At 42.5% G+C, this 18,711-nt stretch overlaps 1 protein-coding gene across 7 annotated transcripts in view; it reads right to left on the reverse strand.

Annotated features, from left to right (window-relative positions):
- The window catches only part of ATP2B1 (ATPase plasma membrane Ca2+ transporting 1), a 151,390-nt gene that overhangs the window by 102,231 nt on the left and 30,448 nt on the right, over positions 1–18,711 (reverse strand). For 6 of the 7 annotated variants that reach the window (XM_075856814.1, XM_075856817.1, XM_075856813.1 and 3 more), the window contains exon 2: positions 10,459–10,891. In XM_075856814.1, coding sequence (XP_075712929.1) covers positions 10,459–10,657 — 199 coding nt within the window. In that variant the 5' untranslated portion in view covers positions 10,658–10,891. Of the gene's footprint in view, positions 1–10,458; positions 10,892–18,711 lie in introns of those variants that run through there. The other variant, XM_075856819.1, reaches the window with a different exon arrangement.

Raw genomic sequence — 18,711 nt, forward strand, 5'->3', positions numbered from 1 at the left:
TAGCCGGATTCCCGGTCAGCTATGTCGACCCAAGGCAAGTGACTTCACTGCATACATGGACAGTTACATCACTGGGGCTACTGGGTGACATAGCTTCTATGGGTGGCAGATAAGCTGCATGGGGACTGCGGCCGCTTCTTTGAAGATATTGGAAAGGGGATATCTACCTGCTTGAGCACGGCAGCACTTTGAGGGGAAGCACAGGAGACATGTTAGAGGGATTGTCTCCCATTTATCATGTCCCCCATGCTGCCCCCCAAAGTTGGCTCATGCGCTAAAGCATGATCAAAGCGTGCAGCCCATCCACATGGTGGCAACCCAAGAAAGCTACGTCACTGTAGTACCCCTAGGGGTAGCCACAGTGACGTAACTGTCCAAATATGTTGCTGGGGCCACCCGAGGGAAGCTCCAGTAACGTCGCTATGCTGGGCAGAAAATAAGATTTCAAAATGTTAAAAAGGAGGATAGTCAACATTTTGAGGGGTTGCACAGGGGACATGAAACAGGGACTACCCCCCCCCCCCTTCAAAGCAGACAAGAGACCCTAGCTGCTAGTCTGCCACCAAGAATAGCTACTCCAGTGGAGATTACCTAGTGTAGCCTCAGTGACCTGTCAAAACATGGAGTTATTTCACTGGGGCTACCTCCGGGAATCTCCAGTGACATCTGGTTGCTGGGAAGATCTTGAAAGGGAATAGTTATTACTGCTGGCCTGCACTGGAGAGGCAACACAGGGCACAGACTGAGGGTGCAGGGATTCCGTCAATGTTCTCCCTTCACCCCATTCTTTCCTACTACTGCTGGCACGACTGCAGCAAGTGTCCGTCACCCCTCTGTCCTATCAGAGCAGCGCCAAGTGAGCTTCCCGACGTATATGTTTAACGGAGACCCGTTAAACGTATGAGTTTTTACTGGACCCCTCTGGATAAAATAGCCTAGTCGACGACGCTATTCTATCCAGCAAAAAAAAACAGTATCAGATGTATACAGCCTGAAGGTGAAAAGGACACGGTTTTGGCCTCGGTCGTTATAATGCTAGCTTTTGGGTACATTTCACATATGCACCAGGAAAACAGTGTGAAGATTTACATGGAATAAAATTGTATTAAAATGCACTACACATGGAGAGAAGGTAGACTTTGGGTTTAGACTCTTTACAACCAGACTGGGGATGAGGAAATTATTAACACTATTCCATCTCCAATAGTTTTAATGTTTCAATGTCTCATTAGATTACATGTTTAAACATTTAAAGAGGCCCTGTCACCACATTATAAGTAGCCTATCTTGTACACGATGTGATCGGCGCTGTAATGTAGACAACAGCAGTGGTTTTTATTTAGAAAAAAATATCTATTTTCACAAAGTTAGGACTTATTATAGCTTTATGCTAATGACTTTCTTAATGCCAAACTGGGCGTGTTTTTACTTTTGACCAAGTCCACGTTGTGGAGAGAAGTGTATGACGCTGACCAATCAGTGTCATACACTTCTCCCCATTCATTTACACTGCACATAGTGACCCTCATTGTTCACTATGTGCAGTCACATACACACACATTAATGTTACTGAAGTGTCCTGACAGTAAATAGACATTCCTTCCAGCCAGGACGCGATGTCTATTCACAATCCCGACACTTCAGTAACGTTTGTGTGTGACTTACTCACACAGCACATAGAGATCACACTGGGCTGTCATTTACAGCGAGATCTTGCGAGATTACCCTTGCTGTGATGCAAGTCCCACACAAGCATTACCGAAATGTCGGGATTGTGAATAGACATCACGTCCTGGCTAGAAGTAATGTATATTCATTGTCAGGACACTGCAGTAATGTTAGTGTGTTTATGTGGCTGCACATAGCGATATAGCTATATCGCTATGTACAGTGTAAATGAATGGAGAGAAGTGTATGACGCTGATTAGTCACTGATTGGTCAGCGTCATACACTCCTCTGTACAACGCCCACTTGGTCTAAAGTAAAACACGCCCAGTTGTCCATTAAGAAACTCATTAGCATAAAGCTAAAATCGCTCCTAACGTGGTCAAAATAGATAGTTTTTCTTAATAAAAAGCACTGCTGTAATCTACATTACAGCGCCGATCACATTATGTAGAAGATAGGCCACTTATAATGTGGTGACAGAGCCTCTAAGTCATTTTGCCTGTGGGGATTAACCCTCTCTAACATGTAGGAGATATGTAAATGTATGCATGAAGTGAAACCTCAACATCGCTAGAATCAGGAACACGAAGGCAGTATCTAAAGATAGTTTTTCAATGACTGGTCAGTTTCCATGGAAACTAACTGCTCACATGGCATTCCTTCCTGCCCAGCACACTGGTGAATGGGACATGCCCGGATTCTTTTCCTCTTGGTAAAACGGCTGGGAATGTAGACATGACATTTTACAATAGTCTTCAGATTGGACAAAGGCTGATAAAAAAAAACATTTCCTTGTATGTAAATATCAACAATGAAGTCAAAGGCCTAAAACAATTACTGCAAACAAATGAAAACACTTCCACATGGCCTCTCGGAATAACACTCCAAGACAAAAGGAAACCTGCAAATATTTTAGGCAACATGCTCACAGTGTTTAACGTTAAACCTAAATGGTCTTGAGGACAATAACGGCTGGAAATTTGTATTAGTCTAAAAAGGGTGGACAGTAAAGGGCCTTTTACACCGGCCGACAATCGGCCGATGCAGCAAGCGCCGAATGAGACATCGTTGATCGGCGCTCGTTTGCTCCTGTCACACGGAGCTATGGGTGGGGAAGAGCGGTCGTTACTCCGATCGCTCGTCCCCATACGTTATGTCGACAGCGTGTCTCCGTTTACACAGGGAGATGTGCTGCCAACGATAATGTTTTACTTTTTTAAAGTGATACGATCAGCAGGTGATCAAGCGTTTGCTCGTTCATCTGCTGATCCCTGCCCTTTACACAGGGCAATCGGCAAAAAGCGGTTATGAACGCTTGACTGCCCGATAATCGCCCAGTGTAAAACCCCCTTAGGCTGGGTTCACACGACCATGTTACGTCCGTAATGTACGGAACGTATTTCGGCAGGAAGACCCGGACCGAACACAGTGCAGGGAGCCAGGCTCCTAGCATCATAGTGATGTACGACGCTAGGAGTCCCTGCCTCGCTGCAGGACAACTGTCCCGTACTGTAATCATGATTACAGTATGGGACAGTAGTTCCACGGAGAGGCAGGGACTCCTAGCATCGTACATAACTATGATGCTAGGAGCCTGGCTCCCTGCACTGTGTTCGGTCCGGGTCTTCCGGCCGAAATACGTTCCGTACATTACGGACGTAACATGGTCGTGTGAACCCAGCCTTACGGCTGAGTTCACACATGTAGATGATCAGAGTCAGGGGGATGTTCAGTTTTATATTAGGACTATTGTCTGAGCAGAAGATATTTCAACAGGACTACAAATGTAATTATGAGCACGGTCATGTGCATGAGGCCTAACTGTTTTAGTGAATTCACCATGACAACTTCCTCTGGCAGAGTTCCATAGTCTCACTTCTCTTACAGAATTCCCATCTATGTTTGTGTAGAAAGTCTTTCCTCTAGACAGAGGATACCCCATTGGGAGTCATAACCTCAGCAAATGCCATGTTATCCAAGAACAGGGAGCACATGAAGCTAAATTTGCTCAGTGACAGGCCTTCATCCACCTGAACGGGATTCCAGTGCCCTCAATAGGACATGCTTCTGTCCTTAACTTAAGATGTCAAAGAACAGGTGGCAAATGACAAAGTCACAAAAGACTCAAGAATGAGGGGAACAACTGCTTACAATCATTGGATGGATGTGCCCACAATCATACGACATGTCAGCAGCTTTCTAGAAGTGTTTATAATAAAAAAACGCCCCGTAATGAAGCCATTAGCTCTCAATAGCTCCTTTTCAACACCACACACCAGCATGTGGCAGGACAGACATGTATACACTGGTCAGGCGGGCAGTTTATCTAGGATGTCTGCTTCTAGTCATTTGGTTCCAACTACTGTTTGCGGTTCTCAATCTAATTGAAAGGGAACCGGTCACAAAATTTTCTGGCACTAAACCACAAGCATGCCATTATACTGCTAGGGTTTAGCATCCTAAACATGCCACTCCTAAAAAAAATTGTGCATTTTGTCTACACAGGTCGTCATAATACAGAGTGCGACGTATGTCAATTACCAGATAAGAGTCCGGAGAGGAGTCCAGGTGCACGGTCCTCGGCTTCATCTGATCCTGTGCAGGACGCCGTTCTACTCATCTCAGGACTCTTCTCTGGTAATGGACATTGAGCACAAACTATATTATAGCTTTTTTTCTTAGTTAAAATGGACAGTTTTGAGGGGGGCATGTTTAGGATGCTAAACCCCAACAGTAAAAACAACATGCAGCTTTAGTGCCCTAAAATTGAGTGACAAGTTCCCTTGAAAAATGTTGTGCAGAGGAATCTGTAATCAAACAGGACACTGAGGGAGGGACCGCTAATTTCATGGACGGCATTAGATGTAAAGGTTTGGTCAGTAAGAGGTTGTGAGCCACTTATTTGGAGAGGCATGTAATACAGAGAAGGGTCCCCCTCTGAGCACATACCCCGTGACTGGCTGTGCTGGATCCTTTAACCATTCATTGTGGTCTATCAACCCCTTAATGAATGAGCCTGAAAAGGCCTTCATGACCAGCTCAATTTTTCCGTTTTTGCCTCTGCCTTTCAGCAGTAATAACTTTGATTTTTTTCATTGACTTAGCTATAGGAGGCCCTTTTTTTACGCGGCCGAAAGTGTATTTATTTTTATTTGTGCAGTTTGGGGACAGAGAAAAATTCAGTGTGTAAGTTCTAGAATGTATTTTTACGGCGAGAGTATAGGAAAAAGCGATTCTCTGCATAGTTTTGTTTCTTTTGTATACCGTCCACGTTTCAAGTTAAATAATCTGTTATATTAATTCTTCAGATTATTATGGTTGTGTAGATACCTAATATGTATAGCTTTTTTTTAATGTAATATATGAAATATATTTTATGCAAAATATTGACCTTTTTTAGGACTTATTTATTTATGCTACTTTTTTGTTTTAATCTCATTAATCACACAGAGGATTTTTTACACGTTTGACACGGAAACCGCGTCGGAAAACGTGCCAAACAACGGCCGAAAATGCCTCCCTTTGATTCCAATGGGAGGCGGAGGCGTTTTTTCCCCGCGAGCGGAAAAACCGGCTCGCGGGAAAGAGAAGGGACATGCCCTATCTTCGGGCGTTTACACCTCTGACCTCCCATTGACAACAATGGGAGGCAGAGAAAGCGTATTTCGCTGTGTTTTATGCCCATGGCGCTCAATGGCCGCGGGCGAAAAACGCAGCGAAAATCGGCGTGCAGGCAGAGGAAAATCTGCCTCAAAATTCCAAACGGAATTTTGAGGCAGATTTTCGTCCTGCAAAAAACTCTGTGTGAACCCAGCCTAAGGGATAACTATTTACACCTTTATTTTTTACTTATAATGTATTAGCATACTCTTGTATGCTAATACATTACACTGTCACTATGACACAGGCTTCACATAGTGTGCCCTAACAGCAGGCAAACTGAACAGACAGCCCCAGGGTCCTTTATAGGTCCACAGGGCTGACTGTAGAGGGATTCCCTTGGCTTCGATCGAGTCACCGGGTTTCCAATGACGCAATCAAAAGAGGGGAGTTCCGTTTGATTATGCCGCGCGATCAAAGGGTTAGGCAGCTGGGGTCAGAATGTTTTCCAATCCTAGCGGTGTTCAGGAGGCTGCTCTAAGTATAGGAGCTGTATGTTACAGCTCCTGCTTAGAGGACGAGCACTCCGCTTCTCCTACAGCGACGCCAAAAGACATTGCTGTAGACTAAGCATCTGCACAGCCTGCCGTCAAAAGGCGGTGGGCGGTCGTTAAGGGGTTAATATACAGCTAGTATACTAAAACTAGCAATATACGAAACCCGATGATGGCTACAACGTGACCAATCATTTCCTACAAATTATTTAGCGTAAACACAAACGAATATAAAGGTTTTTTGCATGTGTGTGTTTTTATCAGCACAGCTATTAGAAAGACTTCTGAGGAAAATGGTTACCAGCAAGCTGTTCAACATATAGTCTTGTGTGATAGGGGAATTTAAAAAAAAAAAAAAAAAAGTGTAAATCCTTTCTCCGTTAATGTTAGGGTATGTTCACACTGCTTATTTTGGAGCGTAAAATGCTCTTATTACGCTCCAAAATAAGCCTGCTAACAGGGAAATACACTGTGCTGTTCACACGAAGTGTTTTTATGCGGCTGAATTTTTTAAAAAAAATTGCCTCGCAAAAAGAAGCCTCGGAAAAAAGCAGCATGTCACTTCTCGTTTTTGCCGCTGATTTTCCATTGACACTATGAAAAACGCTTTTAAAATAATTAAAAAAAAAATTGCATCAGATTGGAAAAAAAAAATAAAAATAAAAAAAAAGTTCATTAGAACCTCAAAAAAGCCTTGAAATCAGGTGGTTTTCTCTTGAAAACAGCCTCGTCATTTTCAACCACTTCTTGTACATGTGACAATCCCTCAAAGCTACAGTTACCATTTATGTAAGTGGAGCAGTGTAATTTGCGGAAGAGTGAATAGACTGTTCTGCTGAGTAAGCGCAATACAGGGTGTGTCTCACGACATGTGCCCACCGTGGTGGCCTGAGGCAAAAGCAGTGGTTCACCCAACTGGTAGCCATCTTCATAAAGTGACCCCGACTTGCATTTTGTGTAGTGGTGGGTGTCTCCCACTAGGACCACAGAGGCACCCCGAGTGGTGACTATAGGTACATGTCCTGTGCAGTTTACACCGTCTCCTGGTTACATATTTGTGCGGTTTCACAAAAAAGAAAAAAAAAGGAATTCTGCTGCCTCCTACATCAGAGAGCTAAAGACCAGTTATAAGTTTCTCTCTCATATCGGTAGATAAAAAAAATAAAGATGTAGGTACTTCTGTACAACTGTATTGATGCGTACACCCATGGGTAAATCTATCAAAAGGCAGCCCATGAAGGTGCCCATGTAGCTCGGATTAGACCATCCCCCATTTCAATTGCCAACATAAACCTGTACTGGAATTTCCTCTCCACGTTAGCAAACATCATAAGAGAACCAACCTGAAGCACATGCCCTCTTCTCTCCTCCAAAACATGAGACCAGTGCCCCATTCCAAGAGAAGAGGAGGTGGCATTAAAGGGTACGTGCGGTTAGAAAAAAAATGGACCAGCTTTATTAAAAACAGTGGCACTCTTGTCCATCGGCTATGTCTGATATCTCAGCCTCATTCAAATGAATACCAGACAAAGCCCATAGACAAAAGTGCCACTGTTTCTGGGAAAACAAAAGCAGAAACGATTCGGCAATATTAATGCAGATATTGTGCAGGCCAGTTATTACACACGAATCCATGCAGCAACTTCACAGTTATAGGTGACCATACACCTTCCGACCACCCCGGCCCAGTGTGTATGTGTTTTCAATAGGGAGAGGTGAATAAGAAACGGGCAGACACCTCTTAAGTCCGCTTACCTCCCATGGAGGGCAAAGGATGAGGCTATGTTGAAATGCAACATGCCCGGACACCCTCATACATATTGGCTGGTTGGAAGTCCCACCACAAATCGGCCAATGTTCCCCTAGGGTAAATGGAGACGCTAATATAGATACTACTTGCTTATAAAATAAACGAGACACACTTTTCTCACTGCTGGAAAAGTACATTTATGTCGTCAAGGAAGAGATTACAACATGACTATTGAATAAACATAAAGCCGACATTTATAGGCTTATAAGGGTATGTTCAGATTTTGCATGCATGTTTTAAGCCGAAACCTGGAACGGACCTAAACAGAAGAAATATATAAAAGGAAGGCCTTATTGGTCTGCTCTCCTGGATCCAATTCTGGTTTTGGCTTGCAAAATCTGCACTGTGGGAACCCAGCCTTAGGGTTCAGATAAACCAAAAAAAATAATTAGTGCAGAGGTTCTATTGAATCATCATAAGTCAAAGCGTAGACGTACAAGCAGGCCCACTAGTACTATTTTCTGGAATACTGTACATAGTTCATAGTAGACAGCAAGAAGAAAATGAACAACCTGCCACAGAACTCTGCTCAACAAGTGCAGTGTTTTGCAGGATTGAGCATGGAGTATTAGGGTAAATTCACCCGTAATTTGCAGAAATTTCGGTGACTAATCTTTCACGTGCGAATATCGCCTTAGGGTAACTTCACGTCGGCCCCTTTTTTTGCAGCTATAATTTAATAGAGCAGGATTTTACAAACACTCCTTCACACAATGTAGTATTTTATTATTTTTTGTAAGTATGACTTATTCATCAAAACTGCAGCAAGAAAGAAAAAAAAATAACTTTTGCACAGAAGCAGTTCTAGAAACATACAACAGTTTCTTAAAGGTGTTGTGACACCCCAGACATTTATGGCATATCCACAGCCTACGCCATAAATGTACAAAAAATGCGTGTCCCACCTCAGGGGCCTGAACCCATCTCCAGAACGGGGGTTCCCTCGACCCCCACCCTGCAAGTTACGGAAATAGCGTAGCTCAGCCATTTCCAGATTTCCTGTCCTGTTGTGCATCTATTCTCAACCTCCACCGTTCAGGAGGAAGGTGCGGGCCAGAACAGTCTGTGGTCACCTAACCCCTTTAAACAAAGAAATGAGTGGGGGCCCAGAAAAAAATAACAAATAAAATAAAAAAAACACTGCAGCGATGCAGGGAACGCAAAGCGTGCAAAAGAAACTAAACCCAGGGAGTATGGAGTTCCCCTGTTTATTATTCCTTCTATTAGAATCTGCGGTGCAGTGAACTATTGGCTACAGTTAGAGACTTAATGGGGTTCTTACAAGAAGACAACCCTATTGGGACATATCGATGTCCTGCATGTTACCTGACGAACGCGTCGAGGCGTTTCCGGTGGTGTCCTTACCGTTTCCAGTCTCACTTTTTACTCTGTATCCATCATGGCCAAGTGTATATACTAGGATTCACGCTGCCAGTGTTCTATATACAGGTCTTTCATGTTCAGTTTCTGGACTTACTGTCCAGTTGGTATTATACATTTTTGACCTGGCATCTGTCTGCATGTATTTTTGCACTTAGGGGTTATAAGCCCCCCCCCCCCCCCTCTGTTTTCTGTCTTGCACCCAGCCAGACATCCTAGGTGATTGACAGGTATGTACTAGCGCTTCATTTCTCTGTCATTTATTACATGCATTTTGCAGACATGGATCTATTATAGCTGGTATTATCCATGGTCCCTGTTTTTTGTATGTATAGGCACTTCTGCTCTGTCATTTTGTACTGGATATTGTATTGTATCTTTTATACTTTGCTCTGTTTTTGCTATTTATTGTATTTGATATTTCAATATTAAAATTAGATTTATACCATCATCTGGGCATTGTCCTTTTTGGGATACTATTTTAGGTTGTTGCTTTACCACACAATTAGATATAGAGGATAGAAACTCACAAAAAGCAGCTTTTTCTTTTTCCAAAGGCCCCCTGAACACCACCGCAAAAATGGCCCGTGATTACGGGCACGGCTTGCTGCTGACAGCCACCAGCATTTGCAGGCCGTGCTCCCATAAGTATGGGGGCACGGTCCGTAAAAGCAAAACATAGGACATATCCTATCTTTTGCGGAGCCTTTCTCCGGCAAGGACACCTTCCTGTAAGCATACGGGAAGGTGTCAGTTAGCCATAGAAATAAATGGGTCTGTAATTACAGTCCGTAATCACGGATGAATTCTACGGTTGTGTGCATGGGACCTAATGGTCCTATTACACGTGCCGACTTGTGCCGTGTAAACGAGCACCGATTGAAGAGACAGCTTGTTGATCGGCGCTCGTTTGATCCTTTCACAAGGAGCTATGTATGCGGACGAGCAAACATTACTACGATTGCGCTTCCGCATACATTTCTATCACGTCAGCAGCACGTTTCAGTTTACACAAGGGAGTTGTGCTGCAAACAACGATATGTCTGGCAGCATAAACGACACAAGCGTTTGCTGGTTTATCAGCTGTTCGTTGCCTTGTTTTACAGCACAATGATCGGGAACGAGCATTCTGTGAACGCTCGCTTGCCTGATAATTGACCCATGTAAAAGGGCCTTCAGCATGATCGATCGAGCGATAGATAGAATAATCCAGTGGGCAGATGTGACCAATTCGTACTCTTGGACTTACTTCAGTTTCAGGCATAAAGTATTAAACATCTAGATACTTTGTAATAAGAATACCTGCATGCATGCTTCTAAGCTACATAATATTTTCAGCTGTTTCATATAGACTACAAAGTAACCAGCTTGCAGGTTTTTACAATGTTTTGCAATCTGAACAGCAACTAATCACCATGAAAAATTATAAGAAAGATCTCCATTACCTTCATGCGGAGAGGTTTTCAACCTACTACAAATGCCATAGACATCTCCATAACAATCTTGTACTTTTTGTAATGCATCCGTTGATCTCAATTCCATAAGAGCCCGGAGCTCATCAAGCGTGATCCCAAAGTCTCCACCATGATTTGCTTCATTTGTGGAGTTTTTTACTCCACTATATGCAACCGAATTGTTTGCCATTTTTGCCAGAGACAATCCTTTGGAGTAGTCAAATGAATATTCAGGTTCAGGAAATCCAGAAGGGTGCAAATGTCTTCTGCCAAACCGATGAAACAATCCTTGAAAACAAATCTATGCCAAGTTCATGGTAAAGGGATAATCAAAAAAACTCAAAGTGGACTTCCAGAAATCTGTCGTGAATACTGTTCCATGGTAATCTTCTGCATCATTTCAGGTAACTGTATCCAGAATACACTACAAAAAAAACAAAAAAAAAAACATGTTATAATCAGTGTAATATAACAAACCTTACACTCTGCCAACAGCAAGGAGGGATAACTGAGGAAATTATAAGTGTGCTCTGTTTCTCCCAGTTCTACCATATTTAGATCTGTAACGCTGGTGTTTATAGGAAGAGACAGAGTAAGAAGGTCACAACAAACTCTAATGTGCTTTCGGAGTCTGTTTTCCAGCAAGACCTTGATTAAAGAATGCATTTATCTCAATGCAAGCGTCATATTGCCAAGAACATCAGTGCAGAATAAAATCTAGGAGCTGCCACAAATACCACAGCTAAGATATACTGTACCACTTTATGACTAAAGCGAAAAGCCACCTTTGCGACCATTGTTTATCTTTATTGTTCCGATTAAAAAAGAAAAAAAATACCACTTTCAAAATAATCTTTATTAAACACATGCTACATATTTGTGTTTACAGTTCCTATGCAGACATATGCGTCTTCACGATAACAGGCAAACCGTTTGCTTCATTTTACATGCATTAAAGGGGTGGTCCCACAGGATAGGTGATAAAGGTCTGATCAATGGGGCCCCCACCGATCACGAGAACGACATCTCGAACTGCCCATTCCTCCTTACTGAGCGATCATAGTGAGGAGGAGCAGCTAAAATGGAGCGCAAGAGGAGCATGAGACCTGCCGCTGCACTCAAAGTCTATGGGACTGCCAAACTCCCGGCTTCACAAGCATGTGTTTCTTAGACAGCACTGTGGATTGATTGATGAAGTTTGTCAACTTTGTGACAAGCTCTTCCAAATGTTTCTAATTTAAGTGCAACTATTTTAGGATACATATGACAAACACCAGTAGCCAGCAACAGCGGAAACAGAAAAGCACTGTAGTAAATGCTGCGCTTGTATGCATGACGGGGAATACTGGTAGTAGCGCGTACACATCATATTCAGAATTGTGCGCCGCAGCCACGTGGATGTCGATGTCATTATAAACCACTGCCTGACGGAGATTAAGCCCCTGCTGCTGCTATTCTCTGCTAAGCATTTGACCTTCAACTGCACATTATCAGCAGTGAGCTGCAGCAGGAGAAATGGCTCCCCAAATGATTATCTAAGGAAAGCTTCTTGTTAATCTAATTAGTTCATCTGAGGCCTCACAAACCCATGTAGTGTGAAGTGACAGAACAGGGCAAAAATGACCGCTAACCCCTCCCCCGAACTTATGTGCATGGCGTCAAATAATATGCTTGATTTAAAAAAAATTATAGGAAAATATCCCCTCACCTATTATATCCCAATTCAATAATCAAGGGTCTACCAATACCCCTGCAGATCGCAATAGATAATTCATACATCAGGTTAGAAGAGGTTTTCTGATTTTATACAATTAGGTTGATTGAAAGAGGGGGTGGGGGGGGACTCCCACTGTCTTCCAAGTGGGGGGGGGGGGGGGGGATGAGGCAGGACTTGATAAGAGACTATTAAAAAGTACCATACACTGCAATACATAAGTATGGCTACCAGAGATCTAACAATTGCAGGTTTCAAAATACATTGAAAAATACAGTTTTGAATACAAAACAAAAACATACCCTTCCTTTTTAATACTATTAATAATAATAATTATTATTTATCAGACACAGGGAATGACGTAGAATTGTTGGTTTTTGGGAAACTTTACCTCCCCCAAAAAGATAGAATAAAAGTGATAAAAAAAGTCATAGGTACCCCAAAAAAACAAAAAAAAAAAAAAACACAGCCCGCCCTGCAAAAAAACAAGTCATCTTATCACTCCATCTGTCATGTTCTTCCATTTATACATTCAGTCAGAGGAGCAGATGAACGGAAAGCCGAACAGAAACCATAGATTCCTTTTGCATTACCATGGATTTCAATGGTAACGCTTCCGTTGCAGTTAGTTTCCGCTGGTTTCCGTACCGTAAAGTTCCCGTGTTTTTCAGGGAAACAGTAGTATAGCAGACAACGCTATCGTTTACGTGAAAAAACTGAAACTTTACAAAACGGAAACTAGCAGAAACTAACTGCAACTGAAGCGTTACCATTGAAATCAATGGTAATGCAAACAGAATCTATGGTTTGCGTTCGGCTTTCCGTTCATCTGCTCCTCTGATGGAATGGATAACAGAAAACCCCAAACAGAACCTGACTGATGTGAACAGGCCCTTAACAAAAAAGTCTCTTTTGTAAAAGTAGCAGAAAAAAAAACAAAAAAACGGAAAAAAAACAACTCGTCATTTAGAGCACAAGTGCCGAAATAACTAAACCCAGGAAACAATGGAAAAATTGCTGTATTTTTTCCATTCCACCCCACAAAATAATTTTTAAAAAGTTTCTCAGTACATTATATGGTATATTAAATGGTGCCTGTATAAAATAAAACTCGAAAAACAAGCGGGCATACAGCCATGTTGGCTGAAAAAAAAAAAAGGTTGGCTGGGAAAAACGCAAACAAAAATAGGCATGTCACTTAAGGGGTTTAAGAATTATTCACATCTTAGACATTTATGGCGTATCCACGGGTCCTAGCTCACGCTTGCTTGGTTGTTTACCGAACTCCCATACAACTGAATAAAGAAAGCCACCTTGTCAAATCGCCATCCCGCCTGGATGTGGCTGGTGGTAGCCACCTTAACATGCGGAATGGGAGGCGGGTGACCCTCGTTCTGGAAATGTGTACGGTTTCCGAAAGCCGGTGCCGCCATCGTTCAGACATTAAAGCTACATGCACACATTGTGGATGTCGCTGCAGAAAATACACACCAAAACCGCATTAAGGCTATGTTCACACGGAGTATTTTGGGGGAGGAATATCTGCCTCAAAGTTCCAAACTGAATTTTGAGGCAGATATTCCTCCCCCAAAATACTCCGTGTGAACAGCAATTATCGCGCCGTTTTTCGCCCGCGGCCATTGAGCGCCGCGGGCATAAAACACGCTTTCTCCTGCCTCCCATTGAAGTCAATGGGAGGTCGGAGGCGGAAGCGCCCGAAGATAGGGAATGTCGCTTCTTTTTCCCGCGAGGCAGTTTTACTGCTCGCGGGAAAAAGACGCCGACGCCTCCCATTGAAATCAATGGGAGGCGTTCTCGGGCCGTTTCTGCCGAGTTTTGCGACGCGGTTTCCGCGTCAAAAAACTTGGCAAAAGACCCCGTGTGAACATAGCCTAATACGCAAGAAATTTGCAGGTAATAACTGCACCTAACAGTGCGTTTTTCGGCACGGTGTTTACATTTTGATGCGTTTTCATACTGCAGGTTTTGGTTTGATTTTCCACAGCATTAGGCAGATACAATTCGCAAGCGGAAACCCAAGATAAATTGGCATGCTGCAGATACTAAAAAAATGCACCGCAGGTCAACTAACTGCAGCGTGTACGGGAGATTTCCTGGAATCTCATGGACTATGCTGGTGCTGTATTACGCTGCAGATTTGCTGCACGTAATACATAGTGTGTGCATTGAGCCTAAGGCTACAATAATACATCACGTATTTGTGAGAGATTTTTAAGCAACGCCAGAAGTGGATCCAGGAGAAGTATAAATTTTTCCTTTATAGTTCCCATTCCTTTTGAAACCAAATTTTGACTCAGGCTTAAAAATCTGCATCAAACTAAGAAAAAAAAATATGTGATGTGTGAATTCAGCCTTATGGCATATCCCAGGGATTTGCCATAAACGCCTTAGGCTGGGTTCACACAGTTTTTTGCAGGCAGATTTTGCTCTGCCGTCCGTGTGCTGTCTGTAGTTTTCACGCACCCATAGACTTCAATGGGCAACTAGGTGTACAAAAAAAACGCACCAACATAGGACATGCAGTGAGTTTCACGCAACAGACACTTGCTCCGTGACAACTCACGAATGTCTAAATCGCCCCAATGAAATTAATGGATCCGTGTGCTGTGTGTTATTTCAACGCATAGAACACGGACAAGTATTGCGCTGGTCATAATGAGCCCTTACACAGTATACCCACCCTGTGAGACGTAGCCTAAATGGATCTCTTATTTATACAAATATCAAGTAAATATAACTAGCATAAGTTTATACAGGTGTTAAAATCTCCAGGTTACCTCCTCCCAAGCCACATTACATCCACCGCTCAAATGAATGACCATAGACAGCTTCCGGATGTGGACACTGCGCAGACTCAAGACCAGGGACTTGCGCACGCGCAAAGGCCACCCAGACAAACATAGTGGTAGTGCGCAGGCGCCAGATAGGTCGGCGCATGCGCAGACAAAAACGTTTGTTACTACAGTAAAATGATGTTAGAATGCTCAAATATATACAGCTCAATACAAAAGGGGACTACAAAACACAGCAACAGGAAAGCGATATATAGCAAACCAGAAGCGCAAGCTGTAGCAACGCGTAGAAAAAAAAACTGATCACTTAAGCTAAACATGCACCTGAAAAAGTATAAATGCATAAAAAATATAAGCTATAACGGCGCAACAGCATAAAGGGTAAAACTACCTCAAAAGTAGAAAATCTAGCCATATCCACAAAGTGGGGGCACATCACAGCAAAGTATAGAATCATCAATCCTGAAGTCAGGACTCCACCCCCTAAGACGTGCAGCTAAAGAGATCAGGACAAAAGCTATGATGGGATCTGTCAGAGGTATATGTTAAACGTTTACCTCTGGGAGCTTTCCCAGGGCCCATGTCCCCGGGAAGAGCAAAACGTAGTGCTCGGCCTGGGGATTCCAGTCCTGGGGGAGCTCCTCTGAAATCACTGTCTATAGTCCCTCGCTAGAGCATCGAAAGCACGCTGGTCAGGGACTACCTTATTGAAAGTCCAACATCACTGTCCATATATGGACTGTGACATGAGGGGCTCCCCCGGGCACAGCACTTAAATTAGTCCTCGGATTGGGGGTGTACAGGCGATGTATCCCACTGTATTATTATACAGTGGGATAAGTGGCTACCTTTCGTCAGAGGTATTCCGTCGGGACTCCTCCCAACCTATACCTCTGACGGAAGGAAAAAAAAACCACACGTGAACAGGGCCTTAGAAATCGTGCAAAACCACTCCATTTTCTTTTTCTCCAATGATTACCAAAAAAAAGGTAAAAAAAATCAAATTAATAAATTTTTTAAAAAAAAGGCAAAAACGACTCGTTATTACACCCTCAGGTTTCCGAACAGATTTTTTCGGCCAATTTCAACTTCATAGAAAAAGGATTCTAAAAACGCTAGCGTTAGAAACACACGTTTACATTTTTAATGACTGGCATTTTGGTGGCGTTTTAATTTAGTGTCATTTTGTACATGCTTTTTCTCTGGCGTTTTTGCAGTACAATTTTATCCAGTCCAGGCAATCGTCCATGAGCCAAACATATCAGCAGCACAAATCTCTCGTCCAGATAGTTTGTTAGGGCATGTTCAGATGTGAAGGACAATTTGACGCAGAATTTGCATAGGTTACATGCAGATTTTGTTGCGGATCTAGCAGCAAATTGGCCGCAGGTGTCATCCTGTTCATTAAAGGCTCAAATCTGCAGTGAAAATCTGCTGCTTCTCCGCAGTAGAATGATAATGCTGCGGATTGGATATCCTCTGCTTTAATTGCGGATGTTTTTCAACATACCAAAATAAAATTAAAAAAATTATTCAGCCTGGAAGCCACGGGGGATTACCTAGACTGGATACGTTTATAGCAAACCCTTAACTGTGAGAAACATTCAATGTCAATCTATTTTCAGCCTCTGGATTGCAACATGTTCCCATGCAGTACATATATTAGAAAGTTACAGAATCTTCTATACAATGATTAAGCTTTGTTTATGCAACACTGGAAACTTTATGCTACGGAAAGATCAGTACTCGGATGACAGAACTGCTAAATGTATAGTGGAAAAAAAAAAAAAAAAAAAAAGTCATATGAAAATTTTGTTGAATATGACGTCTATAAATGAAGTACCAACTCCACCCAAACGGTTTAGTGTAGAATAAACAGAAGTTTATAAAATGAAAACTTCTCATTTCCTTGGGATCTTACCAGTCACATAGAAGTACACATAGGTGCTCAATCCGCAATACACTGTAGTAGATACTTCAGTGTAAGGTAAGACGTTCCCAACTGCGCACACAAAATTCTTTAACAAATTGTCAAATATTTCATTAAGTACAGATTAAGGGTTTCTTTCTATAGTACAGTCTAAGATGGTTCTTTGGTTTCAGCACCGAGTGTTACTAAACAAGTTTCCCAGTTACACCATTTCAAATTTCATTTGTCGAGATCTTGAGGACTTTGTAGGCATTGTATTTTTAACCTTACAACCAAAAACTGAAGGCCTCTGTGGCCAATTTCTACACTTGGTCACAAGCCAGTAAAGGTTGGTTAAACAGAGGAGTCTTAGGCTATGTTCACATCTGCGTCACGGCTCCGTTCCGTCTGAGCATTCCGTTGGAACAGCTCTGACTGATACAAACTGAAACCGTGGGTTTCCGTTTCCTTCCCCATTGATTTAAATGGTGACGTATATGGTGCCAATGGTTTAAGTTTGTCTCCGTTGTGCAAGGGTTCCGTAGCTTTGACCGGATGACCATAGGCTACAAAATGACAGAACCCTTGCACAACGGAGACAAAGTAAAACCATCGAAATCAATGGTGATGGAAACCTACGATTTGAGTTTTGGTCAGTCAGCGCTCTGTTCCAACGGAAAGCTCAGACGGAACGGAGCCCTGACGTAGATGTGAACAAAGCCTTACATGTATGGGAGATGCCCTATTGACAAGCTGTTTATCCATTGTTGGATATAGGATTAAAATCGGTGATGTTGTGATCTGTTCAGACTAAAAAAAAAAAAATCTCTTTAAGGCCGGGTTCCCACGGGTCGGATACGCTGCGTAAAAACTGTGCAGGATATCAGTCCGAACAGCAGCACCATATTGTGGTGCGGTTTAGCGAACTGAATTTGCGCTGCGGAAAGCAGTGCTGGGTTTAAGAAAAAAAAACAACCATACTTACACCCTCCCTCTTCTCTGCGCGTAGTCCGGCCTCCCAAGAGGACATTGCAGGCCATGTGACGCTGCAGCCTGTGATTGGGATGAAACGTCATCCCGGGAGGCCCGACTGCAGGATGAAGAGCGTTCTGGGTAAGTGTGATTTATTTTTTCCGGAGATGCAATTCTGCCGCAAAGGTCGCAACACTTAGCTTTGTTGCGGGTATTGCAACCCCAATGCAGTCAAGGGGGAAAACCTGCAACAGAAATTCAACGAAAATGCAGCGGATTTAAATTCCGCACCGGAGGTCAATTTATTAACGTTCACGCTGCTTTTTCTTCTAAATCTCATCCACTTTCCTGCTACTGTGGGAACACGGCCTAAGGGTTCATGCAAAATTTAGATGCACCACACATCCTAAAAATAAAAATTCAATATGTGTAAATTTAAAACATACCATTTATGCCTATATGAACATACCATGAACATACCTTCATAAAACGACCTGAATTGGAGACCAAAAATCTAGTTTTAAGCTAGAATTTTTTTTAAAAACGAACCTATAAAATACTGGTATTACACACCTTTAAATAGATTTCCTGAAAGCAGACAACCTGTCGTTTGCAATTGTGTTGACTTGTTGTTGGCAGCCATGACCTTCATGAAAATTTACGTCAAACAAGAATTAAGAAAAGTAATTATAAAGATGCCTACAACGCACACCCAAAAAAATATGTAAAAAAATAATAAACCAAGGTGTATTAAGTTCATATATACCAAATACATCTACACTAACAAGAGCTTGTTCTCTCAAAAACAATGAAATAGTGGTCATTCTAGATTTGGC

The sequence above is a fragment of the Rhinoderma darwinii genome, chromosome 3 (assembly GCF_050947455.1).
Source record: "Rhinoderma darwinii isolate aRhiDar2 chromosome 3, aRhiDar2.hap1, whole genome shotgun sequence".
In the NCBI taxonomy this organism is placed as follows: domain Eukaryota; kingdom Metazoa; phylum Chordata; class Amphibia; order Anura; family Rhinodermatidae; genus Rhinoderma; species Rhinoderma darwinii.